Here is a 26,609-nt window from a genome sequence, read left to right as displayed (position 1 = left end):
CGCGCGCACGGTGAGCGGGGAACACATTGGCCACGCCCCCAGGCGGGATCCCCTGGGTCCTATTTCCCCGCCACCGGGGCCGCCACCCCCGTTGCCACCCCCCACCCGGGACTCCACGGCCATGGGTTTCCCCGGGGGGGCGGGGGGCACCGCGGTGACCCACTCCGCTAGAGCGGGGCCGCGTGCTCGCCCTGTGCCCCCCCCTTCCCCCGTGTCCCCGCCCCGCAGGCACCGCCCCGGGGGAGGGTGAGAGGGGACACCGATCCGGCCCCTTTAACGCGTGTGACGTCACGGGACCCGCCCTTTAACGTCACCGCGCCCCGCCCCCTTCACGGTATCTCCGTTCCAAGATGGCGGCGGCGGCCGGGCGGGGCTGAGGCGGTAGCGCCGCCCGCAGGTACCGGAGGGTCCGGTGGTGGCGGCGGTGGTGGCGGTGGGGAGGGTTTGGGGGCGGTCCGGACCGAGCCCACCCCCCTGACTCCGGTCCTTCCTTCTCGCAGCCCCGCGATGCGGCCCAGCGCTCCCCGTGACCCCCACGGTTCTCCCCGTGGCCCCCCCGGTGCTCCGTCCCCCCGGTGATTCCCGGAGCCGCCGCCGGGCCCCGCCATGCTGCGGCGGCTGCTGGAGCGGCCCTGCACGCTGGCCCTGCTCATCGGCTGCCAGTTCGCTTTCGTCGCTTATTTTTCTTTGGGGGGGTTCCGGAACCTCACCTCCCTCTTCGGCCGCTCCACCGGGCCCGTCTTTGATTATTCCCGTACCCACGACGTCTACGCCAACCTCAGCCTCCTCTTGCCCCGACGGCCGCCCCCCGACCCCGCGCTGCCGCTGCCCTTCTGCCCTGAGCGATCGCCCTTTCTCGGTGAGTGCTGGGGACCCTCCTCCCCCCCCCAAGAGGCAAGAACCGACCGGGGCACGACCCGGGAAGGACCGACCCGCCGGGGACGGAATGGTCCCGTTAGGGAGGGACCAACACCGCAGGGGGAAGGACGAGCCCTCCACCTCGAAGCCCTCCACCAGAAACTCCCCCGAGGGGAAATGCCCTGCTCTGGGTTTTTTTTTCTTTCCCACCGTTCAGTCTAGCCAAGGGGGTGGGGGGGCAGCCCTGGGGACCCCCTGCCAACCCCCCATCTCCCTCCTCCCCGTGTCAGTCGGCCCGTTGACGGTGAGCTTCAGCCGGGTGCCGACGCTGGAGCAGATCCAGGAGAAGAACCCCCTGGTGCAGGAGGGCGGGCGGTACCAACCCCCCACCTGCGAGCCCCGCTCCCGCACCGCCGTCATCATCCCCCACCGCAACCGGGAGACCCACCTGGGACACCTCCTCTACTACCTGCACCCCTTCCTCCAGCGCCAGCAGCTGCAGTACGGCATCTACGTCGTGCACCAGGTGAGTCGGGGGGGCTGCTGTGCCCAGGGGGGGTTCACCGGGAGGGGGGGTTCACCGGGAGGGGGGGTTCACCGGGAGGGGGGGCTTCCCCGGTGCCATCACCACCGCCCCTCCTCCGCAGGCCGGGAATTCCACCTTCAACCGGGCCAAGCTGCTGAACGTGGGGGTGAAGGAGGCGCTGAAGGACGAGGAGTGGGATTGCCTCTTTCTCCACGATGTGGATCTCATCCCTGAGAACGACCACAACATCTACACCTGCGACCCCTGGAACCCCAAACACGTCTCTGTGGCCATGAATAAATTTGGCTACAGGTGAGCGACGGCGGGGAGGAGCGGGTTGGGGGGCTGAGGGGGGTCTGCCCTCAGCTCAGCCTCCGCCTTCCTCTTGCAGCTTGCCGTACCCCCAGTATTTTGGGGGGGTCTCAGCTCTCACCCCTGACCAGTACATGAAGATCAACGGTTTCCCCAACGAGTACTGGGGCTGGGGCGGCGAGGACGATGACATTGCCACCAGGTAGGACCCGTGGCTGTCCCTCCCGCCGGGCCCTGGGATGGTGTCACCACAGAGGGTGGGGCGTGGGGGCCATCGCTGCCACCCGGGGGGCCACGCGGGCGCCCCCCAGCCCCTTGGGGTGACGCGGGGGTTGTGCCCGCAGGGTGCGCTTGGCCGGCATGAAGATCGCCCGTCCCCCCATCTCCATCGGGCACTACAAGATGGTGAAGCACAAGAGTGACAAAGGCAACGAGGAGAACCCCCACAGGTGGGGGGGTGGGGGGCTACCCGGGGGTGTGTGTGGGGGGGTGGCGGCCACGGGGGGCTCAGGGGTGACGCTCCCCTCCCTCCTCCCTCTCAGGTTCGACCTCCTGATCCGCACACAGCGGATGTGGACGCAGGACGGGATGAACTCCCTCACCTACACGCTGCTGGCCAAGGACCTCCGCCCCCTCTACACCAACCTGACGGTGGACATCGGCACCGACCCCCGTGCCGGACGGGGACACCGGGCACCGGCACCGGGCCACGAGGGACAACGATCCCGCAGCGGCACCAACCTCTTCCGTGAGGAGATGCTGCGCAAACTGCCCCGGGAGGCGGCGGGGCTGTCCCTGTCCCTGTCCCCCCGGTTGCCCACGCCGCAGCCCTTGGTGGGTAACGGCACCGGTTCTGCACCGGGGATCACCCAGCGCAGCCCCGAAGCTGCCAAGGAGGGTGATGCCCCCCCGGGGGGCAGTGCTGGTGTGGCAGCAGCGCCTGAGGAAGGGACCCTGCCCACCCGTGGGGGCAACCAGAGCCTGCCACAGGGAGCCCGCTAGCCACTGGCCACCACAGCCCCCATATGGACTCTGCTCGCTGTGACCCGGTGCTGGGAAGGGATCCGTGGCCGTTCTGGAGGAGACTGAGGGAACCACGATCCACAGGGAAGCTGCTGGCCACGGGGCCAGTGCCCGGTAGTAGGGGCACCCCCGGGAAGGGGTGCAGGCAGCACCAGGGTTGGGGTGAGCCAGGGACGGGCCCAGCCCTGTTGCCCCGAGCACAGCCGCTGGCTGCGCTGCCGGCGCGTGGTTATTTATTCTATTTATGAGCTGCTCCCTGGACCTTTATAAGGATTTTTCAATTAAAACCAAACACTTTGTCCTACTGCGGCAGGGCTGGCTGGTGCTGGGGCACGTGGGGGGCAGGCGGGGTCACCGCAACAACCGCCCCACGGCTGCCTTGGCGCTGGCGATGCAGTCGTTGACGGAGACGCCGGCGTAGGAGGCTCCGATGAGGCTGAGGGGCAACTGCTGCTCTGCCAGGAACCGTGTGATGCGCTCTGGGGGGGTGGGGGTTGAGTGGCAGTCACCTCGAGAGGGGATGGGGACCTCCCCACCCTCACCCCTCCTTACCTGTGCGCTGCCAGTGGCCCAGCGTGTACTGTGGGATGCAGGCCTGGAGGAGGGGGGAGCAACTGATGAGTTCTGTGGGTCCCCCCCCCCACCTCCTGGGCTCTTTGGTGTCCCCCCAGTGTCACCCACCTGGTGCACCCGGACGATGGAGCGGGTTGGAGGTGGCTCCAGGCCCAGCTGCTCCCGCACGGCCGCCTGTGCCCGCTGCAGCAGCTGCTCCGGTGCCACCGCTGCTGGGTCCCCAAAGCTCTGCTGGAACCATGCGCCTCCCAGCATCACCTACACGGTACTGTCAGCCCCCCCCAGATCTGTCACCGTGTCCCCCCCCTTCCCAACGTCCCCAGCCACTCACTGTCAGCCGCACCGAGGCGGCCCCGGCGCCATCGTGCTGGGGAAAGGCCACCGAGTCATAGACGATGCCCAGGAGGGAAGAGTTCTCAGAGGAGGGCACCAAGTGCCCAAAACCCTGGGTGTGAGTGGGACGGGGTCACCCATGGGTGCTGGGGACACCTAGGGGTGCTGGGCTCATCCCCAGGTGCTGTTCTCACCGTGACAGGCAGCGTGGCTCCCTCGTACTGCAGGTTGACCACAGCCACCGACACGGCCGGGATGCGCCGCAGCTCCTGCGCCAGCAGCTCAGCCTCATCCGGCAGCACCTCAGCCAGGGCTGGGAGGAGAGGGGATATGGAGGGGGGGACACACATCACCATACCCCCACCCCCAGCCACAGGGGAACCCGGGCACCCCCGGTACCTGCGGCCGGGAGGGCGCTGATGACGTGGTCGGCTGTGACGGTGCCATCGGTCAGCGTGAGCTGTAGGGAGGACAGCAGTGGGGAGGGGTCCTGGGGGTACTGGCCCCCTGCCCACCCCCCCCCACGTCCACGCCATACCTGCCACCGCCCGTCGTGGCGGCGTCGCAGGCGTCGCAGGGGTGCGTGGCAGCGCAGTTCGACGCCGCGCGGGCGCAGGAAGGCGGCCAAGGCCTCGGCCAAGCTCTGCATCCCTCCCCGCAGCGACCACTGGCTCCAGCGCTCCGCACGCGCCCGACGGCTCAGCCCCGACTCCACCCCGCGCCCCTTCCCTGCGGGGACAACCCGAGGGTCCCCTCCTGCCGCAGACACGCCGGTGGGATGTCCCCCACCCCGTGTGTCCCCCCACCCCGTGCTCACCGGGGCCCAGCGCCAGCCCCAGCAGGACGGATCCCCGGCGCCGCTCGGCTTCAAAGAGCGCGGGGAAGCAGGAGCGGATGCTCAGGGCCCGGCAATCCCCGGCGAACACCCCCCGGCACAGGCTGTCCACGGCGATGTCAGCCACCTGCGGGGACACCGCCGGGTGAGGTCTGTCCCCGCCCGGGCCCTGCGGGCTCCTGATAAGCCCCCGGCGCTATCGCCCTGCGCAGGCTCCCACCTCGGGCCCGAAGCGGCGATGAACAAAGGCGTGGACGCTCTCGTCGGGTTCCGTCCCCGCCGGTGCCGTCAGGTCCCGCACCCCGCTCCAGAGCAGCGCCCGTGAGAAAGGGGGCACCGCCCGCAGCAGACCCCTGGGGACACTGAGGGCTCAGGGCAATGGTCACCCGCAGGTGGCACTGGGGTGACATCGGGGCTGGCACCTACCCAAGGCCCGAGGGCAGCTTGTGAAGGGCTCCGCCGGTGTAGAGGAAACGGTTCCTGGAGGCCGGGTGGTCCCCGGGGACGGGCAGGATGTCACCCTCCAGGCCCAGCTCAGAGACCTGCGGGGACAGAACAGGACGGGGAGGACCGAGACAGCCGAGGGCACAGGACCCACCCAGGACAGCCTCAGCGGGACCCCGGCACCCGTGCAGGGACCTGCAGACCCCAGGAAAGTCCTCCAGATGCCTGCACCCACCCGGGAACTCTCTCTAGACCGCTGCACCCACACAGGGGACACCCTCCAGCCCCCAGAACCCACTCACAGAGCCTCCAGCCCCCTAGGACCTCTCCAGCACCCCGTACCAAGACCCAGGGACCCCCGATCCCATCCCCCAGCCCCTCCTTACCATGTGAAGGGTGTCGGTGCCCACCACCCCCCCGGGGCGGATGCCCCTGGGTCCGTGCTCGAACACGGCCCCGTCGGGGGTGCGGGTGCTCTGCAGCCACCCCCCCAGGCGGGCGCTGGCCTCCAGCAGCAGGACCTGGGGACACGGCGGTCACCCTCGGGGCACCCAGGAGAGGGCGGGCGGGGGTCCCGACCCCCCGGGGGTCAGCCCGGCCTCACCTTGGGCGGGCGGGGGCCGCGGACCAGGTGGTAGCAGGCGGCCAGACCGCTGATGCCGCCCCCAACCACGACCACGGTGGGCGCCATGAGGGTGATGGCCCGTGCGGGTCTGCGGGACGAACCCCCGGAACCCCCCGAACCGCCTGGGCCGAGTAGGCCCCGCCCCCTCCAGGCAGGGAGCAGATGAAGGGCGGAGCTAAAGTGATGGCAAACCAATAGCAGAGCGCGGCGCTGTGATTGACAGGTGCTGGTACCGCCCCCCGGTGCGTATGGCGGGCCCAGCTTAAGCCCGCCCCCCAAACCACGCCCCTCAGCGCCTCAGGCCCCGCCCCGCATAAACCTCTGACCACGCCCCCTGGTGCATGCGCACCAATCCGAGCATGCGCACCCGCCCCTCCACTTCTGACCACGCCCCCCCAGTCCTCCCGCCCCGCCCCTCACACCTTCAAATTCGGGCTTTTTGGGTTTTTTTTAGTAAATTTATTCACAAAAGCCCCTCCTGGGGCTGCGGAGAGGGCGCCGCCCTCGGTCCCTGCCCGGGCGCGGGGGGCCGGGGGGCGGCTGTCGGGGGCCGGGGAGTTAAAGGGGTGAGGGAGCAGCCCCCCGCCTGGGGGTCGGGGGTCTCAGGGCCGCCGGCCCGGGGGCTCCTCCAGCTCGTAGAAGAGGACGTAGCCCTCGCTGGACGGTACCTGGTTCTCGCTGATGGGCGAGACGCTGCACAGCACCCTCAGCCCGCGCCTGTCAGCTGGGGGGTGGTCTGCGAGGGTCCCAGCCAGGCGGGACGGGGTGAGGAGGAGGTCAGGGAAGGGGAGGGGGAGGTCAGGACCTACCGGGAGTCGTTGTAGACGCGCCAGCCGGCGGCGTCCCGGCAGAAAGCTGTGTAGTGGCCGTAGTGGACGCTGCCCGAGTGGTTGCAGAGGGCATAGAGGCTGTAGACTGGGCTGCCTGAGGTGGGAGGGTGGGCTCAGCATTGCCCCCCGGCCATGTGTCCCCCCACCCTCAAGGTGTGTTCACTCCCCCCCCACCGCTCACCCGCTTTCTCGCTGGCGAACTCCCGCAGGTTGAGCTGCTGCAGGGGGAAGTCCACAAAAACGGAGCATTTCTTGATGGAGTATCGGGTGGTGGAGAACCTGTTCAGGTCTGGGAAGTGTCAAGGGATATGCAGGCCCTAGAAGTGACCCTGTCCCGCTCCCAAGGACACCCCCGAGGCCTCACTGCCAGCACGGGGGTCCCATCACACACACACACACACAGACCCCTTCCCAGTCCCCAGAGGATACGGAGCACCAGGATGCGGGGGAAGCGCTGGATGGTCAACTTCTTCGTGCTTCGTGTCCGCTGCCGGCACTTGTCACAGACCTGCTGGCAGTACGGCGCCGGTGAGGGTGGTGGTGGGGACACCAGAGTGGGGGTGCTGAGCCAGGGGTGCCCCCCCAGCAGCCCCAGCCTCTTACCGGGGCGTTCTCCGAGTCCAGCTCCTCCTCCTTGGTGAAGAGGCTGAAGCAGTCGTAGAGCGAGACCTTGCCGCCAGCAAAGCTCTTCTGCAGGGGGAGAGGATGAGACAGAGAACTCGGGGAGGGTTCAGGGGGGCCGGGGGGTGGGCAAGGGGGGGGCTCTGCCTCATCCCTACCTTTGGGATGGGCAGAGAGAGATCACAGAACACCTCGAAGGTGGTGGAGCGGTAGCCGCACGCCTGGCACTTGAGGCAGCTCTTCAGCTGCCCCACAAAGAGGTCTGGGGGTGAGGAGGGAGGGTTAGGATGGGTGAATAGGGGCACCCCAAGGAGCTCGGGGGGGCTTAGGGGGTCACCCCTGCCTGCCAGCACTCACCCACAATCTTGCTGTCCTCCCTCTCCAGGTATCGCTTCCACATCTGGTTGGCGCGTTCGTCGTCGCTGCAGCGAAGTTCGGGGGGCGTTGGGCTGTGTCCCAACAGCTGGGACACCCCCCACCCCCTTCTCCCCAGAACCCTCTCGTCCCTCACCTTAGCGTCTCGGGGTCCTCCACCGTGGGGGTCCGCCGGGTGTCCGAGAGGATGCTGGGGGTCCTGCGGCCCTTCCGGTTGATCTCCACGTGCAGTCGGTCCATGAAGAACTTGAGGAACTCTTGGGCGTCCTGCTGGCTGTGGGGAAAGGGACCCGTCACCCACAACTGCCCTCAGGGATGGGGGGGGGCTCCCAGGGGTCCCCCAGGGTTGTGGGGGGGGGGGGAAGAGGGGGAGGTCTGTGCCACACCTGTATCCAGTGAAGGAGGGGACGTATTTCTGGAAGATGGCCTTGAAGCGCCCCGGGTTGACGGCCTCGGAGGAGTCGGGGTGCCAGAGGGCAGCGATGACATCGGCGAAGGCTGCGGGGACAGGGGATGTGGGGGGGGGGGGTGTCAGCTCCAGTGGGTTTTTAGGGGGCGGATGGAGACGTGCAGGGGGGTCCAACCTACCTTCTGTGAGCTCCTGGGGGGCGCGGGGGCCGGGGGGCTGCTCCTGCTGGAAGTCCCGGCGCAGGCAGTAATCCCGCAGCGGCTTGGTGCTGCTCAGGCACTGCAGCACGGCGTTCATGAAGCACTGCGGGAGGGGTGGGGGACACTGGGACACCAGGCTGGGTGGACACCAGGCCTCCTCGTGTCCCCCCCCACCATCCCTGGGGCTGCGGGATCCCTGAGGACACGGCGTCCCCCATAACTTGCCCACTTAAATCTGATGCACGCCCAGGGGACTGTGGGTCCCTCACGGGTCCTCAGAGGGGACACAGGGACAGGGGGTGGGAAGGCTTAAGGGACATGGGGACAGGGAGATGGAAGGGCTCTAGGGATGCAGGACCAGAGGGACAAGAGGGCTGGAGGACAGGGGTTGCAGTCACTTACTGTGTTGCCCAGATTCCTGAGGCCGACGTGGCCCGAGCCCAGCAGCAGGGTGTGCTGGGTCTGTGGGGACACAAAAGGACCAGAGTGAGATCTGTCCCCCCACCATTAACCCCTCCGGCCACCCCCCCCCAAACACACAGACAGACAGACAGACAGACCCCCAACCACCGAGGTGTCACCTGGCCACTGACGAGCAGCAGCCCCATGACAGCCGTGTGTACCACCGACTCGGCGATGTCGGTGCCACGACCCTGCCGGGGGAGGAGGCTGCGGTGCAGCTTGCGGGGCAGCTCCACCAAAGTGGCTCCCTGCAGCCCTGGCATGGCTCTGGCACAGCTCCGGCACCACCGGGGAACCAGGACGGGACCGTGGCACTGGCTCCCCAGGACCCCTCTGCCTCACTAAGCCACTGCTCGTTAGCTGATCCGATTTCCCCTGGCTATTCTGGGCCTTGCTGGAGGCTCATCTCGGGGGGATTAATTAGTGGCAGAGCCACCCTGGGGACAGGCCGGGGGACAGGGAGTGGTGACAAACACACCTGCCCACCCTGCAAGGGGCTGGGAGCGGGGCTGGGAGCAGGGGGGGCTTGGCGGGGTGGGGGGCTCCCACCCGGACCCACCAGCGGGGGACACTCCACAGGGGTCCCAGCCACGTCCCTGTCCTCCAGGGGTGGCCCTGGATTGTCACCTAATCCCCACACGTGGACCAGGGCGAGCAGAGGACAGGGCTGGGATGCACCGCGGGAGAAAGCGGATGCGGAAACCGTTCCCCCTCAGTCCCCCCCTCTGCATCCAAGGGGGCTCAGCCCTTTCCCGGAGGGCATCCCGCAGGAGGAGCGGAGCAGGGAGAGGTGAGCCCATCGCCCCCTTCCTGGGGCTTCCTGGGGAGCAGGGATGAATCCTGAGGCTCTTACGGCTGTCGCCTTCTCCTCGGTCCGGCCAGGGGCCGGGGCTCTGCCGGGGGGTGGGCTGTCGGGGCTGTGGGCGAAGGTGGGGTTGGGGGTAGCACGAGTCCGGGGGCAGCCCTCGGGCCGGACAGAGAGCAGCGGGGCGGTGGGCTTCCCGTCCAGCCCCGGGGAGACGTTGACCCTCCTCAGCGAGGAGCTCCTCCGCAGGGCCAGCGAGCCGGCGCTCAGCTGGTGCCCGCAGTCCCTCAGCACCAACCGGCTCAGCACGGCCGCCATGTCCTCGGCGCGGCCGCCGCCGCCGCCGCCCTGGCTCAGGTCCCCGATGCTGATGGATTTGGAACGGGCCAGGTTGCTGCGCCGGCGCTCGGCCTCACGCCCTGCCAGCGAGGTACCGGCGGGCAAGGAGAAGGAGGCACTGCCCGGCACGGCGCCCGCCTGCGGGGAGCCCGGCACCCGCACGGCGTGGTCGGCTTTGAGGGGTCCCCGCCGGCACGCCACGCCACGCACGGTCTCCCCACGCTTTGAGGCCCGGCCCCGGTCCCCTTCCGGCTTCTTGCCGCGGTCATCCACGGGGCCGGGGCGGGGAGGCAGCAGGCGAAGCTTGGGTGCCGGGGAGAGCCCGTTGTCGGCGGCGGCCATGGCGGCAGCGTGGCGCTCCTGGCTCAGGGCTCGGTGGCCGCTGGGCAGCTTGGTGGCCGCCTTGGGCTGGGAGGTGACAACGGCGTGGTCCCTGGCCCGGCCGACGCGGTGCTCCGAGGCTTGAGGCATGGTGGGGACGGCTGAGAGCAGAGCCCTGAGTGGAGAGGGATTGGGGTGATGATGGTGGAGCCAGGAGAGCGGGCAGGGGGTCTGGGGAGTGCACCCACCTCTCTCGCCGCGCTGCCGCCTCCTCCTCCTCCTCCTCCTCCTGCCAGTACTGCTCACAGCCCCCCGCGGCGAGCGGCCGGCCGGAGAGTCCCGTCCACGGGGGCCCTGTGGCATGAGAAAAATTCGGGGTCATGGAAAAGGGAACAGTATGGTCCAGGGAGACCCCACAGCCCCCCACATGCGGCTGCCGCGGCACCAGCAGGAGGAGAGCACCACACTGCGGCCCCCGAGATGGGGATTGGGACGAACCGGTGCCGGGAACACCGGGAGCCGGTTCTGTCCTCCCGGCCCCAACCCTGCTACAGAGACCCCCAGCCTGTCCAGCCTTGTCCCCATCCTGCTCCCTGCGCCCCTGTCCAGCGCTGTCCCCACCCCATGGGGCCATCCCTGCCCCGTGTCCCCCCTGCCTATCCCCTTCATCTCCCCCCTCTCCGTGTCCCCCCAGAACCCACCGGGGCACTGACCTCTGCCTTGTCCCCCCCTTCCCATCCCTGTCCGCACGCCCCACAGACCACCCACCCACCGTCCCCTGCCCTCTCCTCCCCACCCCGCTCTGTCTCTCCCCGTCCCCAGCTCCGGTTGCCCCTCTTCCCTGCGGGCACCGTCCCTCACCACACGGTCGCCATTCCCCGCCCCCCCGGGGCCCTGTCCCCCCTTATCCCCTGTCCGGCCCCCGCAGGACACCGGTGCCCCCCTGCCCCCATTGCTGCCCACCCCTCCATCCTCATCCCCGCAGAGCCGCCCGGTGCCGCCCACCCCCCCCCGGTGCCGCCCGTTACCTCCCGCGGGCCGCCATGGCAACAACTCCCGCACCACCCGCCGCCATCTTTGTTCCCCGCCGCCCCGACCCCGCCCCCGCCGGCCTCGCGCGAGCTGACTGCGCCTGCGCCGCGCCAGACCACGCCCCCAGAGAGCGCGACATCCGCGTCGCCATGGAAACCGAGCGGCGTCTTCCGCCCCCGCCCCCGCCCCGCCCATACGGGAGTCTTAAAGGGACAGCGTCCCGGTAAAAAGAGGGGAGGACCCCCGGGGACCCAAGTCCCCACCCGACCCCTCCGGCGGGACCCAGAGAGCAGCAGGCGGGGCAAGGAGGGGGCTGAGCAGTTTATTGGGGAGCAGCAGCGAAGCGGGGTGTGTGGGGGGAGCAGGTAAGGGAGGTGGAGGGGGGGGTTCACCTCCCTGGGGCAGGGGGGGGCTGAGCCCCCCAGCCCCCCCCTTTTTCCCGTTCACTTCTCCTTGTGCTGGATGATGCCTTTGGCGACCAGGTCGGGAATCTCCACCGCCAGCCAGGGACCCAGCTGGGAGACAGAGGGTCAGCAGCCATAGGGGGGTACAACCCCCCCCCGAGGACTCCCACCCCCCCGTCCTCCGAGGGACGCCCCCCCGACTCACCCCCAGCGCCATCAGATGTGCCAAGCCGAATTTGGGGACGTTCCTGGCCCAGAGGGGCTTGAAGTGATCGCTGAGACAGATCTTGCCCCCCCTGGGAGATGGGGGGGCACCCATCAGCACCCCTTGAACCCGCACCCCGGGTGCAGAGGGAAACCCCAAGGACCCCCCTTCCCACAGGGCAGGGGCAACCCTGGGACCACCCCCCACCCCCCCACCTGTACATCTTGGCCGTCTTCCCATCCAGCTCGGGAATGGCGATCTCGGGGGCGGTGCTGGGGTAGGTCACCGGGATCTGGGGGGGGGGACACACGAAAGGAGGTGTAGATGGGGGGCACAGCAGCACCCCGGTGCCCCCGTGCCCTACGGGACCCCCCCCTACTCACATCAAACTCGATGGCGAACTCGTACTTGAGCAGCTCGTGGATGTACCAGCACTTCCCGAACCACCTGTAACATATGGGGGGCCCATGGGGTCCCCACCCCCTCAATCCGGAATCCCCGAGGCACCGGAATGGCTCCGGAGCAACCGGCGGGGGGTGCCCTGGGTCCGTGTCCCCCCCCCTCCCCAGGCCCCGCTCACCCACCGGGTGCCCTCGGCGTTGGACTCCAGACGGAACCAATCGTTATCGGCGCGTTTGTTGTTCTCCACGTACTGAGGGGGAACGGGGGGGTCAGCGGGGGGGGGGGGGTCCAAACCGGAGGCAACGGAGCACCGGGGAGGGGACCGGAGAAGGAACGGAAAGAACCCGAAAGGGAGGGAACGGGAATGAACCGGGGGGGGAGTGTGGGGCGTGAGCGGGAGAACGATCGCGGTGGGACACCGAGGGGGGGAGACGAGAGACCAGGGGAGGAACAGGGAGACCGAGGAAACGGCCACCGGGATGAACCGGAGACCGGGGGCGAAAGGGAACCGGGGGAAAGCGGTCGGAGTGATGCCGGTGCCGGTGCCGGTGCCGCACACCTGGATGAGGGCGCGGTACTCCTCCTTCAGCCGCGGTGCCCATCCCTCCCGGTCCCGCGGCCCCGCCGCCGTTCTCAGCAGCGGCAGCTCCGCCACCGCCCGCCGCGCCGCTTCGTCCACCATAGCGCGGCCGCCGGGATCCGCCCATCTTGGATGGGGGCGGAAGTGACGTATGGGGGGGCGCGGCCCGCCTCGCCGCCATCTTGCTTAAGGGCGTGACGTAATGGGAGTGACGTAAAAGGGCGTGACGTAAGAGTGCCGCCATCTTTACTGAGGACTATGCCGGGCGCGACGCCTCATGGGCGCCGCCATCTTGAGTGCGGGCAGCGCTGAGCGGGTCGGGGGTCTTCGCCGTGCTTCCCCCCGCACCCCTCCCTCCTCAGGACACCCCCCCCCCCCCCAACAACCACCAGCACTCTCGGTGCTCTCCCCCTGCCCCACAGCATCAGGGACACGGCGGTGGCTCCAGGGGTTTTATTATCACAGGGAGATGGGGTGGGGGACACACAGACGGGGGCCGCGTTGGGGGGCTCAGGGCTGCTCCTTGCGCTTGCCGAAATCCAGTAGGGAGGAGAAGAGGCCGAGCACGTTGCTCTGCAGCTCCTGGGCCAGCGGTGTCAGCTGCTTATTGGCCCGGTCCAGATAAGCCCTGTGGGAGAGGGGAGCAGTGAGGTGGGGGCTGTGGGGCAGCCACACACACAAACACTCACCCCCTTTTTCCCCCCTCATTGTCGTTCCCCCCCCCATCCATCCATCCATCCATACTCGGCCTGGCTGCGCAGCTCCTCCGCTTGGAACTTCTGGGGCAGATCCTTGGTGACGAAGTCGGAGAAGGTTTGGAAGTGGCGGGTGAAGAAGTCATCGACAGCCGGCGGGGCCTCCTCGGCCTCGCGCCGCACCATGGCGGCCTGGAGGCTGCCGGCACAGAGCAGCACCAGAGCGCTCACCAACACCTTCATCTCAGCAGGATGGTCACCTGTGGGGACAGGGTCACCGGCGCCCACCGTGCCCCCCCACAGCGTCACCGTCCCCTCCTGCCACACCGCATCCCCCCAAACCCTGCCCCGCCGTTGCCCATTCCGCCCTGTGGAACTTCAGGTCCCCAACTGCCCCACAGAGCACCACACCCGAACCCCATCCCAGCCCCACAGGGACCATCCTGCCCCTCTTCTGTCACCCCTAAACCTGCAGCACCCCTCACCCCATCCCAGCCCCACAGCCCCCTCCTGCCCCGCTGTCTGTGCTCACCTGGGCAGGACTCAGGGGGTGTGGGGCTGTGGGTCACTCCTTGGGGACTGCTTTATATCCCCCAGGTCAGCTCCCGCCCCTGGGTCAGGGGGGGCCATGTCAGCCCCCGCCACAGCCCGGGTAAACACGGAGGGGGTGAAGGTCACTGCGGGGGATGGCTCCTCCTCTTCCTCACCCTGGGGTCCCCAAGGCCCCCCCAGTCCCAGAGAAGGACTCACGCAGCGTGTGACAACAACCCAAGGATTTGTGACAACTCTCGGGGGCTGGGGTTACTACGGTGGGGCCGGGTTGGTGGCCCCTTGGCACGCAGTGGCCCTTTGGTGGCCTTTTGGCACACCCATGGCTTGTTGCCACTCCACAGCTCTGCAGGATGACCCCCACCACCCCCCCCCCAAAGCTTCAGGACCCCCTCATATCCCAAGTCCAGCACCCTTCAGCCCCCCCTGCCCCAGCCCAGAGGGTCCCAATGTCTCCCCACCCTGGGGTCCCAGCCTGGGGACCTCAGTCCCTCCCGGCCACCGCTGGCACCTGCTGGACAAAGGTCACTGCCCACCTTATCACTGACCCTCGGCCGCCAACGTGACAGCGTGACTCAGAGAGGGACCCTGGGGACACCCTAGGATGCAGGGGGGGGACGGGGACGGGGACAGCTCTGGTTCTGTCTGGGGGACAAGTGGCCAAAGGGCACCTGGGCAGCACTGGGGACAAAAACTTCTTGTCCCTTTTGGATGGCTGGTGGGACCCCTTCCCCTCTGAGTCCCTCGCCAACCCTTTCCAGGAAAGCTGCTGGTGACGGCAGCGAGGGCAGCGGGGGACACGGGGCAGGACCAGGGATGTGGGGCAAGGTGGGGGGTGGAATGTGGTATGGGGGATGCGGGGCGAGGAAGGGACACGGGAGATATGGGGAAGGGATATGGGGGGATACAGGAGGCAAGTGAGACACGGCCAGGGGGGGTCTGGGGACAAAGGGGACATGGGACACCGCGGGGGGGGTTGAAAGAGGATGTGGGAGGTGGGGACATGGGATGGGGGTGATATGGAGGGGGGGGACACGGGGATGGGATGGAAGGGGATGTGGAGAGGGGGGACACGGGGATGGGATGGAAGGGGATGTGGAGGGGGGGGACACGGGGATAGGGGGAAGGGGATGTGGAGAGGGGGGACACAGGGATAGGGGGAAGGGGATGCGGCGTGGGGGGGACACGGGGATAGGGGGAAGGGGATGCGGCGTGGGGGGGACACGGGGATAGGGGGAAAAGATGCGAAAGGGGGGATACGGAGTTGGGGGAAAGGAGATGCGGAGGGGGGGATACGGAGATGGGGGAAAGGAGATGCGGAGGGGGGGATACGTGGCTGGGGGGTGTCACAGCCCGTCCCCTCCCGCTCAGCCAATGTACGGCGAGCGCTGCCCGCACCTAGGATGGCGGCGGCGGCCTCGGGCGGATGCGGAGGGCGAAGGCGCTTCCGGCGGTGGCCGTGCCCGTGGCCGCGATGGCGGCGCCCGAGGGGGCCGGGGGGGGCGGGCGGCCGTAGGGTCGGTCCGGGCCATGGGCAACGCGTTGGGCACCGCCGCGCCCCGCGCCCCGCGGCGGGGGGAACCTCTGGGCAGCCCCGGCAGCTTCGATGAACTGCACCGGCAGTGCAAAGGTGGGGAGGCAGCGTCGGGAACGGGGGGCGGGCACCGGGATCGGGCACCGACAGCAGCGGGAGGGGGTCCCGGCGAAGCTGGGTGCTGGTTTGGTACCGAGGGACAGCGGGGTGACAAAGGGTGGGGGGAGGTGGGTGGCCCTGGAAGAGGTGGGGTGTCAGCGGGGAGGTGACCCTCGGGGGCTGGCAGCGGTGTCCCCGGGGGGCTGGCACGGTGTCCCCGGGGGGCTGGCGCGGTGTCCCCCCTCAGCCCCCGCTCCCCCACAGAGGTTTTCCCGCAGCAGATGGAAGGGGTGAAACTGATCGTCAACAAGACCCTGAGCAGCCACTTCCAGGTGAGGGGGGGCACACGGGACCGTGCTGGGGGGGATGGCACCGACCTTCCCCCCTGGGCTGTCCCCGTGTCCCCTACTCAACACACTGTCTTGGCAGGTGACACACATGGTTCACATGAGCACCCTCGGCCCCTCCAACTACCACTTCAATGCCACCTTTGTGGGGGACCGGCAGCTCAGCCCCACCGAGGTGAGGCCCCATGATGGTCCCAGTGTGGCCTTGGATTGTCCCTGGGACAGCGGGTGGCCCTGGGGTGACTTCAAGGCTCTAAGATGGCACCAGGATGGGTGTGGGTTACCTGGAGGTCCCAGCCTGTAGCTGAAGCTGAGGACAGGGCTTAAGGGGTCCCCGTCCCCACCAGCTGACCCCCCCCTGTCCCCAGGTCTTTCCCACGCTGGTTGGGGACATGGACAACAGTGGCAGCCTCAATGCCCAAGTGCTGCAGCTCGTGGCCGAGCGCATCCGCACCAAAGCCGTCTTCCAGGTGGGAAAAGGCCCCAGGATAAGAGGTGCCAGGGGTGTGTGTGTGTGGGGGGGGGTGTCTCTGTCACCCTGCAGGGGTGGTAGGGCCCATGTCAGGACTGCCCATGGTGGCCATCCCCTTGCAGACACACCAGGCCAAGTTTGTGACGTGGCAGTTCGATGGCGAGTACCGTGGGGACGACTGCACAGCCACCCTCACGCTGGGCAACCCCGACCTTCTTGGCGAGTCTGGTGAGAGGGGTGTCCCCCTCCCCACACACCCCCCCAGCGGCTGCCAGGCCGGGGTGGGGGCTACACACTGAGGCCCCATTGTCCCCACAGTGATCCTGGTGGCCCATTTCCTCCAGAGCGTCACCCCCCGTCTGGTTCTGGGTGGGGAGATGGTTTATCACCGGCGGCCAGGGGAGGAGGGAGCCATTCTCACACTCGCTGGCAAATACACGGGTACGCGGGGGACCCCACGCTCGAGGGAGCAGTGGGTATGGCCACGGGGGTCCTGGCACCATGCCAGCCCCAACGGGGGGACCCCTCAGCTCCTCTCACTCCCTTTTTTGTTTCCTTCTTCCAGCTCAGAAGTGGGTGGCGACGCTGAATGTGGGGTACGGCGGAGCCCACGCCAGCTACTACCACCGAGCCAACGAGCAGGTGACTGTCCCCCCATCTCTTGCCTTTGTCCCCCAGGAGTGTCTCTGTCCCCCCCGAGGACCTCACGTTTTGTTTTGTGCTCCTTAGGTGCAGGTCGGAGTGGAGCTGGAGGCCAACACACGGCTGCAGGACACCACCTTTGCCTTTGGCTACCAGCTCAACCTGCCACAAGCCAACATGGTCTTCAGAGGTGAGCCAGGAGCCGTGCGGTTGCCGGCAGCCGCGGCGCTGGTCTGGGCACTCACCCACTCATCCCCCCCCCCTCCCAGGGCTCCTGGACAGTAACTGGAGCGTCGGGGGGGTGCTGGAGAAGAAGCTGCCCCCCCTGCCTGTCACCCTGGCTCTGGGCGCCTTCCTCAACCACTGGAAGAACCGTTTCCACTGCGGCTTCAGCGTCATCGTGGGCTAAGGGGGTTCTCAGGGAAGCGCCGTGCCACGGAGGTGGCTGCCGGGCCCCGGTTCTCACACTGGGAGAGCTGGTGGAGGGGAGACCCTAGTCCCCGGAGGCCAGGGGACACTGTGACAGTGCGTGGCAGCTGTTGGCACCTTTGGGCTGGGGAGCGGCCACCACTGGGGGCCACGCTCGGCCCCAGCGCTCGCTCACGCCACGCTCCTTCCACCCTTGTTCTGCCTCAGTTTCCCTCCGTTGGCGCAGGGGGTGGCTCTGGGCCGCGGGGCTGGAGGTGCCGGCGGTGCCTGCGGACGCACCCGTGGAGGCTGGAAAAATAAAGGAGCTTTACTCTGCCCTGTTAAAGGCCTGCAGGGGGTGAGCCCCGGGGCTCGGGCTGGGCTCTAACTGATGATCTCGGAGAGCAGCGGGGTCATGGCCGAGAGGTCCTGGATGTGGAGGATCTGCCGTGTGTTCTCCACCTTCAGCGTCTGCAGCTCCGTCAGCAGCAGCAGCAGCTTGGCATAGAGAAACCTGGGGCAGGGGGGAAGCGCCTGGCTCAGTCCTGGTGGTTGTCCTTATGGTGGAGGGGACAGTGGCTGTGCCACCCCCCCAGCTCCCCCGGACATACCGCCCCTCAGGCATGGGGTGCCGGTGGTCGATGTAGCTCTTGAGGGTCAGGGCCACCTTCTCCTGGAACTCATCGATAAATTTGCGTTGGGTGATGCCAGCGTGGTCTGGGGAAGCAGGGGGGGGGTGTCAGTGGGGCTCACGGGCCCCCCTGACACTGCCATTCCGCCCCCATTTCACCTTCCTTACCTGGTGAGAAGAGCAGCATGGCCTGGAGCAGGACGTACTCAGCCTCGTGCAGCTGCAGCTTCTTGAGGCTGATGTGGAACTTGAGCAGTGGCTCCAGGTAGATCTGCTGGAAACCAGCTGGGGGAGGGGGGGGGGAGTGGGGGGTGGTGACAGGCCATCCGGGGTGGGGACACGGCTGTCCCCCCACACTGCCCAGTGCCTCTGTGACACCCCCCCTCACCCAGTGCTCCATCATGGATGGTGTAGCAGTGCTGCCCACACTCCCAGGCGTTGGTCTCCATGTTGAAGACGGTGTTGAACTGGATCTGGCAGATCTCCAGAGTGGCTCCTTTCAGCAGGGAGATCTGGTCATCAATGGGCAGGCTCCTGCTAGGGGGGGGGACAACATAGGGAGGAGGGGGGAGGGGGTCAGGGCCAGGGTGGTGGTGGTGGTGGTGAGGGGGCCCAGCCTGTGTACCCCCCCAAAAAAAAAAAAAGAAAGGACCTGAAAGCTGGGATCTCCTTGGCAAAGTTGATGACTTGCTGGATCATGAACGTGCTGAGGTCGGCGAAGTGGGGCAGCATGGAAAAGACATCGGGCAGCACATCCTCATCCAGGCAGTCAGGCTGTGGGGATGGCGACCACGCAGGAGGAGGGACCCCTGGCTCGGGTGGGCTCTGCGGGCGGGGGCTGGGGAGGCAGAGCCGCACGGCGGGCTGGGGGGGGGAGGAAGGGACACGGGGACACCATCAGTGCCGTGTGGGGACGGCCGCGGGGGTGGGTGGCCCGGCCTGGGGGGTCCCCACTCACCCAGTAGTGGGAGAACTGGGAGAAGCTGGAGTCGAAGGTGCGCTGGTGGGCGGCGATGAGGAGGCTGATGAGCTCCTGCTGCTCGGCCGACAGCCCCCCCGGCTGCTCCCGCGCCATCCGCCGCTGCCCCCGCAGCGCCCGCCGCTGCCGCAGGGCCTCCTCCGACAGGATCACTGCCCCCGGGGACACCGGCACCCAACCGGTGACACCGGCTGCCACCAGCGCCTTAAGAACCCCTCTCCTCCCTTTGTCTTTCCCACCTGCTGTCCCCCCTGTCCCCTCGCCACTGGGATGCCCCATCCCCTCCTCTGCCACCCCACACTGCTCTGTCCCTTGTCCCACCTCCAGGTCCCTCTCATCCCCTTTTGTCCCATCTTCTCCACCCAGATCCTCCCTCTCCTCTCTGCTCTGTCTCCCACTCATCCCCCAGGTCCTCCCTGTGCCACCCTGTCCCCTCTCCCCCCGTGTCCCCCTGCCACCACACTCACTGTCCTTCCTCATGCCCACGTTGAGGCACTTCTGGAGGCGGCAGGCCTGGCACTGCCTCCGCTTGGCCTTGGTGATGGGGCAGCTGCGGGTGAAGGGGCAGGTGAAGTGGACACCTTTGATGATGGAGCGCCTGGGGAGAGGGGAGACCCCACCAGCTTTCACTGAGTGTCACCAGGGGGAGAGGGTGTCCCAACCTGGGGGCCACCTCCACTCTCTTGTCACCTCTGTGCTCCAGGAAATCTGGGCAGTTTGAGCACAGGGTGGCAGCAGTTATTCTGTTTGGTCTCATCCTCCTTGTCCCATCCTACTCTGTCTCCTTGTCTTATCCTGTCCCGTTTCAACATGTCTTGTCCCATTCCAGACCATCTTGTCCCATCCTCTCACATCTTGTCCTGTCCCATCCCATCCTGCCTTGTCCCCTTCTCCCATCTTGTCCCATCCCATCCCACCCCATCTTGTCCTTTCCTAAACTTTCCTGCCCCATCCCATCTTGTCTCCCATCCCATGTCACTCAACCCCCCCTCCCTCCCCTGCTGCCCTGGGTCCCCCCATGGTGGCAGCCCCCACCTGAAGAAGCCCTTGCAGCCCTCGCAGGTCATGACGTGGAAGTGGTACCCGGTGGCACGGTCCCCACACACAGCACAGACTTTTTCCTCCCCAGGCTCCACGTCCTCCCCTCTGCTGACTGAGGGCCCTGAGGGGCTCGAGGCGGACATGGCCAGGGACACAGGTGACAGTGACAGGGGTGAACAGAGCCTGGGACAGGGCCTGGGGCTCGCTGCGTTTGTCCCCGTCACCTCCCAGCCGGGGCCCTGTGGAGTTTGAACCTTGAACTTGAGCGAGGTTGTGGCAGGCGGGGACAGGCAGCACGTGGGAGGGACAGGCAGGGGACAGGAGACACACATGGGTGCTGGGGGGGGGCACTTGGGGTGGCACAGCCCAGGAGGGATGGGGACATGGGGGTGGCTGTCCTGCTGCTGATAACCCTGGAGAAAAATCTTTGTCACTGGGTGATGTGGGGGGGGGTGACAGCAGTGTCCCTGTGACACCCCCCCCCTCCCCCTCCAGGAGCCACCCCTGACTTTCGGGGTGCCCTGGGGTGGCAGCGGTGCAGGGGGGTGACAGTGGCCACCGTTCCCACCGGGTTCCCCCAGGGCCGGCGTCGAGTCTCGGGGGGGTGCAACACGCGGGGGGGCGGGGGTCCCCCCTTCTGGCCCCGCTCCCGCGCCCCATTGGCCGCCCGCCTCTGTCACTCATTTAGCCCCCATAAAAGCGGCAGCGGCGAACGCGGGGTCCCGCACACCGGGAGCGGCGGCAGCGGAGCGGCAATGAGCGAGGTGAGGCTGGGGCCGGGCACGGCCGAAGGCAGTACGAGGTTTTTCCCTTTTTTTTTTTTTTTTTCCCCCTTTTTTCCCCATTGTTTTTTAGTAACGGGGAGGACGTGCCCTGGGAGCTGGGCGGGGAGGGAGGATGCCGCACCCGGAGTGGGGGAACGGGGACCGACAAAGCGGAGCCCGTGTCCATTCCCCTCCCCCCGCTTCCCTTCTCCCCCCCTCCTCCCCTTCTCCGGTGCGGGTTTGCTGCTGGGGGGCCCCGTGTCACCCCCGGGAGTGTCACCCCTCTCTCTCCGCAGCGCAGCCCCCATGAGTCCCCATCTGCGGCGGAGGCCCCCGGTGGGCAGGAGGAAGGTGAGGACCCCTCCTGGCGCTGGCGGGGTGTATCCTGCGGGGTCCCCCGGAGCCGCTGTCACCTCTGTCCCCTGCCCCCGCCGGGATCCCCGTTCTGCCCCGGTGCTGCTTCATTCCCAGTGCTGCCCGCATCTGTGTCCTCATCGCGGAGCCGGGGGGGGGAGGACGAACACCTGGGTGGATGTGGGGACCCGCACTGTCCTTCCCCTGTCCCTCGGGGGGTGACGGGGGACCTCCCTCGGTGCTCTGCGTCCAAGGAGGAGGTGGTGAGGAGTCACCCCGGCCGTGCCCTGTTGTCTGGGGTGGGGGAGGTCGCGATGTTCCCTGGGTGCTGGGGGGGTGAGTGGGGGGCTGAGAGATTGCAATCGGGACAGCCCCTGTCCTGTTCCCCCCCAACCCCAGCCAAAGCCGCGGACCCCAAGAAGGTGGAGGAGGAGGAGATTGACATCGACCTGAGCGCGCCCGAGACGGAAAAAGCCGCGCTCGCCATCCAAGGCAAATTTCGCCGCTTCCAGAAGCGAAAGAAGGAGTCGGGGCCCTGAGCAGCTGCGGGGTCCAGGGACCCCCTTCCTGTGGCGGGCACCCCGCTCCTGCACGTGGGAACGGCCCCATCCTGACCTCCGCCGTGCCAGGGCTGCCCCCTCCTCAGCGAACCGGGCCGGGGGTCTCAGCCCTTCCCTACCCCTCGCCCACCCACCCCTGAGCCGGGTCCCCGGGTGAAGCTGAAGGGGCGATGTGGGGGGACACTGCTGGGTCCCGTGTCCTCTGGAGTGGAGATGGCCCCGGTGCCAGGGAATGGCCCCGAAACGCCCTTTTCCCTGGGGCAGCCCCTATTTTCTTTGTCCGCCGTGGAGATACTGGGGGCTGGGGACATGCTGGGGAGGGGACTGGTGTCCCCTGAGCTAGGGGAAGCCCCTGTCCCATCCTGGGGGGTGGGACACTGCAGGGGGGACGTGCTGCAGCCCACCACGGGAAACCAGGGCCCCTCATCCTCGCACTGCCCCCTCCCCATCCTTCTGTCATTGTCACAGCCCCCTCATTGGGGTGGCTTTTAGCATGTGTAAAGAATAAACCATCAGCGAAGAGGAGCCAGGCTGGTAGCCGGGAAGGAGTGTGGAGACAGTCCCCCCCCGCCCAGCAGCACCCCCAGGTCCCCCTTTGGGGGAGAAGGCTGCAGCCCCCTGTTAGAAGCAGTCCCTGGAGGGGGGGGAGGGGGGATGTTGCAGGCAGGGATGGCCCCAGAATGCAGGTGAAGGGTTCTGTCCCCCGTCCTTGAGATGGAATCCCTTGGCTGATGCTTTGGGAATGGGTTCAGCCCCTCGGGATCTCCCACCACCCTCCGATTTGCCGCTTTTCCCATGAAATTCCACTCGCATCTGCCCCTGGAGCCGTGGCCTCGTTTCCCATCGCGCTGCTCTTTGCAGCCGCGATCGAAGATGCTCCTCATCCTCGGGGGACGAAGGCTTCGCGGTGCCGCCTCCCTTTGGGCACCAAAGTTTTTCCCGGCGGCGGTCCCGAACCTGGGTTCCCACAGCGGTACCGGCGAGAGCAGCACCTGGGCTGGGAGTGAGGGGGGGGAAAAGTGCTTTGAGCGGCTAAAATGAGGCCATTTGAGGATTGCAAAGAGATTTCTGGGTGCTCGGCGGCCGCGGGGCGGGTCCCCGCTGTGACCGATGCCATGGGGAGGGGGGGGGGGAGTGGGGAGGACGGGACCCGGGGACCAAAATAGCTCTCGGAAAGAAAAACAGCGTCGGTGGCCGAGGGCAGGGCCCGGGGGACGCTCCGGGGAGGGGGCTCGGTCCCCGCTCGCTCTGCTTTACTTATTAGGGAAAAGACAATTATAGCACGAGGGCTCCCGGGCTGGGGGGGGGGGACGGGGCGGTCCCAGGCGCCGGTGCCGGTGTGGGAGCGAGCGTTCACCGTCTGCTCCCGCACAGAATAGGGGAAGGGGGTTGCGGGAGAGGGGGCTGCAGGTTGGCTCTGTGCCCCGACGTGTCCCCCCCACACTGGGGCCACAGACCTCCCGAGTCCCCCTTCCAGGAGGATGGGTAACCCTGGCTGAGCAACAGAGACCCCCACCCACCCCGTGGCCATCCACTCAGGGCAGGACCTGATAGTTGGCTTCTGAGTTAATTAGGATGAGCTTTAATTAACGGCTGTATGAGGGATGAGGGAGAAGGTTGGGGTGCAGCTGTGATGGGTGGTCTGGGGGGACAGCCCCCACTAGCTGAAGCGGGGTCCTTGGGATGTCACGTGGACACCCTCGGGACATCACCTCACCCCTGGGGAAACTGAGGCACAGCAGCAGCAATGCCTCCTCCTCTGCAGGAGCCGGCAACCTTCCCATCAATGAATTCCCAAGTGCTCAGCCACCCCAGACACCACCACCTCGGGCAGGGCAGAACGGTGACACTCCGGGGGAAACACTGGGCTCCAGGAGATGTCAGTTTTATTAATGGTGCCGTGGGGGGGTGGGCCCAGACACGGACAAAGGCACAGAAAAATATGTCGAGGAGCAGCACCTGGCTGCGGGGTGACGGGCACCTTCGGCTCCTCCAGCCCGGCCGCAGGCTCTCCCCTTCCATGAGGCTCCAGTTGACATGGGGGGGCCGGGGGTTAGGGGCTGGAGAGTTAATGGGGGATTGAGGGGATGGGGCAGGGGCCACCCCGCGACGTCATTTGGGCTCGGTCGTGGGGAGAGACGAGAAAACGGCCAGAAAAGGAGCAACGATGGCAGAGAAACCCTCCCGGAGAATGGTTTGGGGTTTGGGGGGGGGGGGGGGGGGGGAGGTGGTAAGGACACAGAGTGGGATGGGGGTGGCAGGTCCCAGGGGAGAGGGGGACCGAGGCCACCCCGAGTGGGGACAAACCCAAAATTCAGTGGTTGTGTCTTCAAATAGAAAATACGACTCCAGTGCCCGGGTCTGGGCAGGGGGTGGCTGTGCAGAGGAAGGTACCGATTGGAGGGCTGCAGGATGGGGCGGGGGGGACACTGGGGGTGTCCCCGAGGACTGGGGACCTGGAGCGAGGACCACACCCCTCTCCTCGCTGTGTCCCATGCCCCAGGGTGTCTGATCCCACCAGAGAAAGGAGGGGGGGTCAGGTCCCCGTGTTGGGTTTGATGATGTGCATCAGGGCACTCTTGAGGCTGCCCCTGCTGGGGGAGCGGGAGGTGGGCGGGGGGTGGGCAGCCTCCTCAGCGTCCCCCCGCAGCTCCATCTCGATGGTCATGATGACTTTGGGGGGCCGGGAGGCCCCGGTGCCCGCCCCCTCGGTACCTTCCCTGCTCTCTAACCGCTATTTCTTATCCTTGCGGGAATCTCCCGGGACTCCCTTGGCTTTCTTCTCACCGGAGGCTTTGGTGCTGCGGCTGTGGTCCAGCATGGCATAGAGCACGGGTGCCTGCAGGGACGGGGCAGTCTTGGCACTGCCACCCCCCCCCTCCTCCGCCTCCCCCCAGCCTCTCTTCCCACCACAAAAGGTCGCAGAGGGGTTCTGCCCCCCTGGCCCTGACATTTCCCCCCCCCCCCCCCCCCCAACCCCCTAGCACTCACCTGACGGCTGCGTTTGGAAGCGTCCTTGGCCGATCTCTGCAGCTTCCCCTTTTCCATGGCGCTGAAATTGGGGTGGGAAGGTAAAAAAGCACCTGAGAAAAGCCAACCCTCCCCTCCCCCCCCCCCCCGATTCCTGGTGCCACCCAGCAGCTCTGTGTTTTGGGGTGGTTTTTGCCTGGGTGGGGTGGCAGAGCTCACTCACCTCAGTCGTCGCTGCAGGGCCACTTGCCGCCGTAGCCAACAGTAGCGGACGAGGTAGCCAAGGGCCACCACCAGGGCCACCAAGAGCAGAGCCCCACCAATGATGGAGCCCAGCACCACGCCGTAGCGGGTGGGCACTGCGGGGACACCGGTGTCCTGTCAGCCCCCTTGGCTGGGGTGGGGGAGCTGAGGGGATTTTTTTTTTGGGGTGGGGGACTGTAGCTGGTGCAGTACCTTTCTCAAAGACGTAGAGCGTGACCTGGGAGGACTTTCCCACGATGTCAGGGGGGTTCTTGACGTCGCAGGTGAAGGTCCCGTTGTCATTGTAGTCCAGGTTGTGGATGACGATGGAGCCGTCCTTGCGGCGGGGGTTGCCCACCCACTCTATCCTCTCCTTGAAGGTGCCCACATCGTCGATGTAGGGCTGACCCTTGGCGTAGTGGAATATCTGGTGACGAGAAGAGACCCAGGGAGGGGACCACGGAGGTGACGGCGGCTTCTGGGCATGGCGGGGGGGACACCCACTGGCCCGGAGTGGGGTTGGGTGCTTACCGAGGTGCTGTCACGGGAGCCCTCTGCTTGGAAGTTCCAGGTGATGGAGATGTCCTCGGAGACCCACTCGCTGGACCAGAAGCTGCAGGAGAGGGTGACGTGGGAGCCAACGGTGCCGTACACCTCCCGCTGCGTGTACACGTGGATGGAGGACGCTGGGGATGGCCCTGGGGACGGTGACACAAACCCATCAGCCCCCCCGTGGGGAACCCCCACGGCACGGGGACAGTGCTGCCTCCTGGGCTGTGTCCCCACGCTGCCACCAAAGGGCTTCTTGTCATCCCCAGAGAGGGCGAGGACTGGCAGGGGACAGAAGCTCTTTGTGCCACCACGGGTGCCTTCTTGGGGAGCCTCCACCCCGGTGTCCTCACTGGCAGCTCAGTGTCCCCACGGCCAGCTCCTTGTCACTGGTGACCAGGGACACACCAGGGCTGGCTCTGGCACCCTTCTGTCCCCAGGGAGGTGGCTGATGACAGAATTCTCTCCCTGCCTGTCGATGGGGACCAGGGCATGTCCCGGGAGCACCGCCACCACCAGTGACAGTCCCAGGACCAGGCGTGTGGGTGGCCACCAACCCTAGAGCCACCACCCAGAGGTTTATAGCCCCCCCAGCATCAGGATTTGGGGACCAGCGCCCCTGGTCCCCTCGTCCCCTTCTTACCCAGCACCGAGATGAGCCCAGTGAGGAGGAGGAGGAGGCTGCTGCTGCCCCCGGCACCCTGCGACATGGTGGCTTCTGTCACCGGCCGGTTCCGAGGGGCCCGAAGGGTGCCGGGGGGGACGGGGGTCGAGGTTTAAGAGCGAGCAGCACCAAATGGTGCCGACTGTGCCCCGGCCTCGGTCCAATGGGCGCCGGGCAGCCGGGGCGGAGGGGCAGCCCGGGCTGAAAGGGGACATTTAGTTGGGTGATGGGCGAGGAGGTGGAAGCAGGCGAGGGGGGGGGGACGGGACACGGGCACACAGCACCCTTTGTCCCGCCACATTCCCGCCCGCGGCGGAGGCGGTTCGGCAGGAATGCGGCCGGAGCCGGAGGGCACCGGCACCGCGGTCCCCGGGGAGCCCGGGGGGGTCTGAGGAGGGGGGGTCTCACACCGACAGCATCGCTACCGCCGCCTCCCCTCCTGTCCGGGGGCACCGGAATCGCTGAGAGTCCGCACGGTGCGGCCGCCGTCCCGGTGCCACTCCGGTGCCACAGTGCTCTGGCCAAGTGCTCCCAGCGGCCTCTGCTCTGCTTCCATTTTGGGGTGGAAATGCAACTTTTTGTGTTGTTTTGTTT

At 67.4% G+C, this 26,609-nt stretch overlaps 8 protein-coding genes and 1 long non-coding RNA gene across 16 annotated transcripts; 3 read left to right on the top strand and 6 right to left on the bottom strand.

Annotated features, from left to right (window-relative positions):
* The first annotated feature begins 257 nt into the window (after nucleotides 1-257).
* Nucleotides 258-3,023, top strand: B4GALT3 (beta-1,4-galactosyltransferase 3). Its single transcript, XM_071727290.1, has 7 exons — nucleotides 258-397; nucleotides 501-859; nucleotides 1,149-1,384; nucleotides 1,506-1,696; nucleotides 1,776-1,898; nucleotides 2,041-2,145; nucleotides 2,239-3,023. Exons 2-7 carry the CDS (start codon nucleotides 607-609, stop codon nucleotides 2,696-2,698), a joined length of 1,368 nt encoding a protein of 455 aa, XP_071583391.1. The 5' UTR covers nucleotides 258-397; nucleotides 501-606; the 3' UTR covers nucleotides 2,699-3,023.
* On the bottom strand, nucleotides 2,979-5,679 carry PPOX (protoporphyrinogen oxidase). Its single transcript, XM_071727291.1, has 12 exons — nucleotides 5,509-5,679; nucleotides 5,291-5,425; nucleotides 4,887-5,002; nucleotides 4,681-4,813; nucleotides 4,443-4,587; nucleotides 4,164-4,354; nucleotides 4,025-4,085; nucleotides 3,820-3,938; nucleotides 3,624-3,737; nucleotides 3,401-3,550; nucleotides 3,272-3,314; nucleotides 2,979-3,198 (listed from the first exon to the last, which is right to left on the bottom strand). Exons 1-12 carry the CDS (start codon nucleotides 5,593-5,595, stop codon nucleotides 3,071-3,073), a joined length of 1,422 nt encoding a protein of 473 aa, XP_071583392.1. The 5' UTR covers nucleotides 5,596-5,679; the 3' UTR covers nucleotides 2,979-3,070.
* A 286-nt stretch (nucleotides 5,680-5,965) lies between these two features.
* Nucleotides 5,966-11,133, bottom strand: USP21 (ubiquitin specific peptidase 21). Of its 2 annotated transcripts, none has more exons than XM_071727276.1 (14): nucleotides 10,920-11,133; nucleotides 10,140-10,245; nucleotides 9,280-10,066; nucleotides 8,367-8,426; nucleotides 7,944-8,067; nucleotides 7,742-7,853; nucleotides 7,492-7,629; nucleotides 7,338-7,402; nucleotides 7,139-7,242; nucleotides 6,963-7,049; nucleotides 6,789-6,870; nucleotides 6,541-6,648; nucleotides 6,339-6,453; nucleotides 5,966-6,222 (listed from the first exon to the last, which is right to left on the bottom strand). In XM_071727276.1, exons 1-14 carry the CDS (start codon nucleotides 11,116-11,118, stop codon nucleotides 6,132-6,134), a joined length of 2,178 nt encoding a protein of 725 aa, XP_071583377.1. In that variant the 5' UTR covers nucleotides 11,119-11,133; the 3' UTR covers nucleotides 5,966-6,131. The 2 variants fall into 2 exon arrangements, with proteins under 2 accessions (XP_071583377.1, XP_071583378.1); XM_071727277.1 differs by having other exon boundaries at nucleotides 6,789-6,867.
* A 96-nt stretch (nucleotides 11,134-11,229) lies between these two features.
* UFC1 (ubiquitin-fold modifier conjugating enzyme 1) lies at nucleotides 11,230-12,677 on the bottom strand. The gene is made up of 6 exons (XM_071727287.1): nucleotides 12,494-12,677; nucleotides 12,117-12,184; nucleotides 11,916-11,979; nucleotides 11,748-11,824; nucleotides 11,533-11,623; nucleotides 11,230-11,438 (listed from the first exon to the last, which is right to left on the bottom strand). The coding sequence occupies exons 1-6, from the start codon at nucleotides 12,614-12,616 to the stop codon at nucleotides 11,367-11,369; spliced, it is 495 nt and encodes a 164-aa protein (XP_071583388.1). The 5' UTR covers nucleotides 12,617-12,677; the 3' UTR covers nucleotides 11,230-11,366.
* A 275-nt stretch (nucleotides 12,678-12,952) lies between these two features.
* On the bottom strand, nucleotides 12,953-14,235 carry APOA2 (apolipoprotein A2). The gene is made up of 3 exons (XM_071727288.1): nucleotides 13,742-14,235; nucleotides 13,259-13,469; nucleotides 12,953-13,142 (listed from the first exon to the last, which is right to left on the bottom strand). Exons 2-3 carry the CDS (start codon nucleotides 13,450-13,452, stop codon nucleotides 13,025-13,027), a joined length of 312 nt encoding a protein of 103 aa, XP_071583389.1. The 5' UTR covers nucleotides 13,453-13,469; nucleotides 13,742-14,235; the 3' UTR covers nucleotides 12,953-13,024.
* A 172-nt stretch (nucleotides 14,236-14,407) lies between these two features.
* On the top strand, nucleotides 14,408-17,606 carry TOMM40L (translocase of outer mitochondrial membrane 40 like). 2 transcript variants are annotated; one of them, XM_071727284.1, is made up of 10 exons: nucleotides 14,411-14,586; nucleotides 15,130-15,388; nucleotides 15,656-15,723; nucleotides 15,821-15,913; nucleotides 16,107-16,208; nucleotides 16,333-16,438; nucleotides 16,529-16,651; nucleotides 16,776-16,852; nucleotides 16,940-17,042; nucleotides 17,122-17,606. In XM_071727284.1, exons 1-10 carry the CDS (start codon nucleotides 14,470-14,472, stop codon nucleotides 17,259-17,261), a joined length of 1,188 nt encoding a protein of 395 aa, XP_071583385.1. In that variant the 5' UTR covers nucleotides 14,411-14,469; the 3' UTR covers nucleotides 17,262-17,606. The 2 variants fall into 2 exon arrangements, with proteins under 2 accessions (XP_071583386.1, XP_071583385.1); XM_071727285.1 differs by lacking the exon at nucleotides 16,529-16,651 and having other exon boundaries at nucleotides 14,408-14,586.
* NR1I3 (nuclear receptor subfamily 1 group I member 3) lies at nucleotides 17,571-20,054 on the bottom strand. Of its 5 annotated transcripts, none has more exons than XM_071727280.1 (8): nucleotides 19,906-20,054; nucleotides 19,338-19,468; nucleotides 18,850-19,022; nucleotides 18,544-18,755; nucleotides 18,280-18,428; nucleotides 18,060-18,176; nucleotides 17,872-17,977; nucleotides 17,571-17,774 (listed from the first exon to the last, which is right to left on the bottom strand). In XM_071727280.1, the coding sequence occupies exons 1-8, from the start codon at nucleotides 20,052-20,054 to the stop codon at nucleotides 17,645-17,647; spliced, it is 1,167 nt and encodes a 388-aa protein (XP_071583381.1). In that variant the 3' UTR covers nucleotides 17,571-17,644. The 5 variants fall into 5 exon arrangements, with proteins under 5 accessions (XP_071583381.1, XP_071583383.1, XP_071583379.1 ...); XM_071727282.1 differs by having other exon boundaries at nucleotides 18,280-18,425; XM_071727278.1 differs by having other exon boundaries at nucleotides 17,571-17,977.
* Nucleotides 19,941-21,516, top strand: LOC139787900 (uncharacterized). 2 transcript variants are annotated; one of them, XR_011722718.1, is made up of 4 exons: nucleotides 19,941-20,068; nucleotides 20,600-20,675; nucleotides 20,977-21,026; nucleotides 21,429-21,516. It is a non-coding gene; the product is annotated as an uncharacterized lncRNA (long non-coding RNA). The 2 variants fall into 2 exon arrangements; XR_011722719.1 differs by having other exon boundaries at nucleotides 20,050-20,068; nucleotides 20,612-20,675.
* A 2,481-nt stretch (nucleotides 21,517-23,997) lies between these two features.
* On the bottom strand, nucleotides 23,998-26,205 carry MPZ (myelin protein zero). Its single transcript, XM_071727167.1, is given in 6 exon segments — nucleotides 23,998-24,428; nucleotides 24,581-24,641; nucleotides 24,783-24,918; nucleotides 25,016-25,229; nucleotides 25,334-25,500; nucleotides 25,995-26,205. Coding segments are annotated over 6 exon segments (948 nt in total). The 5' UTR covers nucleotides 26,062-26,205; the 3' UTR covers nucleotides 23,998-24,125.
* Nucleotides 26,206-26,609: the final 404 nt, after the last annotated feature.

The sequence above is a fragment of the Heliangelus exortis genome, chromosome 27, assembly GCF_036169615.1.
Source record: "Heliangelus exortis chromosome 27, bHelExo1.hap1, whole genome shotgun sequence".
Taxonomy (NCBI): Eukaryota; Metazoa; Chordata; class Aves; order Apodiformes; family Trochilidae; genus Heliangelus; species Heliangelus exortis.
This window is presented reverse-complemented; position numbering and strand designations above follow the sequence as displayed.

What these genes read in the sequence shown, in the direction of transcription:
- TOMM40L (XM_071727284.1), top strand. Translation starts at nt 14,470, where the DNA reads ATGGCTGGTGGGACCCCTTCCCCTCTGAGTCCCTCGCCAACCCTTTCC. An exon ending in GACCAGGGATGTGGGGCAAG is followed by an intron (nt 14,587 to 15,129) that starts GTGGGGGGTGGA and finishes CCTCCCGCTCAG; the next exon opens with CCAATGTACGGCGAGCGCTG. An exon ending in AGCCAACATGGTCTTCAGAG is followed by an intron (nt 17,043 to 17,121) that starts GTGAGCCAGGAG and finishes CCCCCCTCCCAG; the next exon opens with GGCTCCTGGACAGTAACTGG.
- B4GALT3 (XM_071727290.1), top strand. Translation starts at nt 607, where the DNA reads ATGCTGCGGCGGCTGCTGGAGCGGCCCTGCACGCTGGCCCTGCTCATC. An exon ending in GCATCTACGTCGTGCACCAG is followed by an intron (nt 1,385 to 1,505) that starts GTGAGTCGGGGG and finishes CCTCCTCCGCAG; the next exon opens with GCCGGGAATTCCACCTTCAA. An exon ending in ATGAATAAATTTGGCTACAG is followed by an intron (nt 1,697 to 1,775) that starts GTGAGCGACGGC and finishes TTCCTCTTGCAG; the next exon opens with CTTGCCGTACCCCCAGTATT.
- NR1I3 (XM_071727278.1), bottom strand. Translation starts at nt 20,054, where the DNA reads ATGTCCGCCTCGAGCCCCTCAGGGCCCTCAGTCAGCAGAGGGGAGGAC. An exon ending in CGTGGGCATGAGGAAGGACA is followed by an intron (nt 19,023 to 19,337) that starts GTGAGTGTGGTG and finishes CCCCGGGGGCAG; the next exon opens with TGATCCTGTCGGAGGAGGCC. An exon ending in CATCCATGATGGAGCACTGG is followed by an intron (nt 18,177 to 18,279) that starts GTGAGGGGGGGT and finishes CCCCTCCCCCAG; the next exon opens with CTGGTTTCCAGCAGATCTAC.
- PPOX (XM_071727291.1), bottom strand. Translation starts at nt 5,595, where the DNA reads ATGGCGCCCACCGTGGTCGTGGTTGGGGGCGGCATCAGCGGTCTGGCC. An exon ending in CAGCGCCCTCCCGGCCGCAG is followed by an intron (nt 3,939 to 4,024) that starts GTACCGGGGGTG and finishes CTCTCCTCCCAG; the next exon opens with CCCTGGCTGAGGTGCTGCCG. An exon ending in CCATCGTCCGGGTGCACCAG is followed by an intron (nt 3,315 to 3,400) that starts GTGGGTGACACT and finishes CCCCTCCTCCAG; the next exon opens with GCCTGCATCCCACAGTACAC.
- USP21 (XM_071727276.1), bottom strand. Translation starts at nt 11,118, where the DNA reads ATGGGCGGGGCGGGGGCGGGGGCGGAAGACGCCGCTCGGTTTCCATGG. An exon ending in GCCATGGCGGCCCGCGGGAG is followed by an intron (nt 10,246 to 10,919) that starts GTAACGGGCGGC and finishes CTCATGCCACAG; the next exon opens with GGCCCCCGTGGACGGGACTC. An exon ending in TGGACTCGGAGAACGCCCCG is followed by an intron (nt 6,871 to 6,962) that starts GTAAGAGGCTGG and finishes CCGTACTGCCAG; the next exon opens with CAGGTCTGTGACAAGTGCCG.
- UFC1 (XM_071727287.1), bottom strand. Translation starts at nt 12,616, where the DNA reads ATGGTGGACGAAGCGGCGCGGCGGGCGGTGGCGGAGCTGCCGCTGCTG. An exon ending in TCCAACGCCGAGGGCACCCG is followed by an intron (nt 11,980 to 12,116) that starts GTGGGTGAGCGG and finishes CATATGTTACAG; the next exon opens with GTGGTTCGGGAAGTGCTGGT. An exon ending in CACATCTGATGGCGCTGGGG is followed by an intron (nt 11,439 to 11,532) that starts GTGAGTCGGGGG and finishes TCTGTCTCCCAG; the next exon opens with CTGGGTCCCTGGCTGGCGGT.
- APOA2 (XM_071727288.1), bottom strand. Translation starts at nt 13,452, where the DNA reads ATGAAGGTGTTGGTGAGCGCTCTGGTGCTGCTCTGTGCCGGCAGCCTC. An exon ending in GAGCTGCGCAGCCAGGCCGA is followed by an intron (nt 13,143 to 13,258) that starts GTATGGATGGAT and finishes CCTCTCCCACAG; the next exon opens with GGCTTATCTGGACCGGGCCA.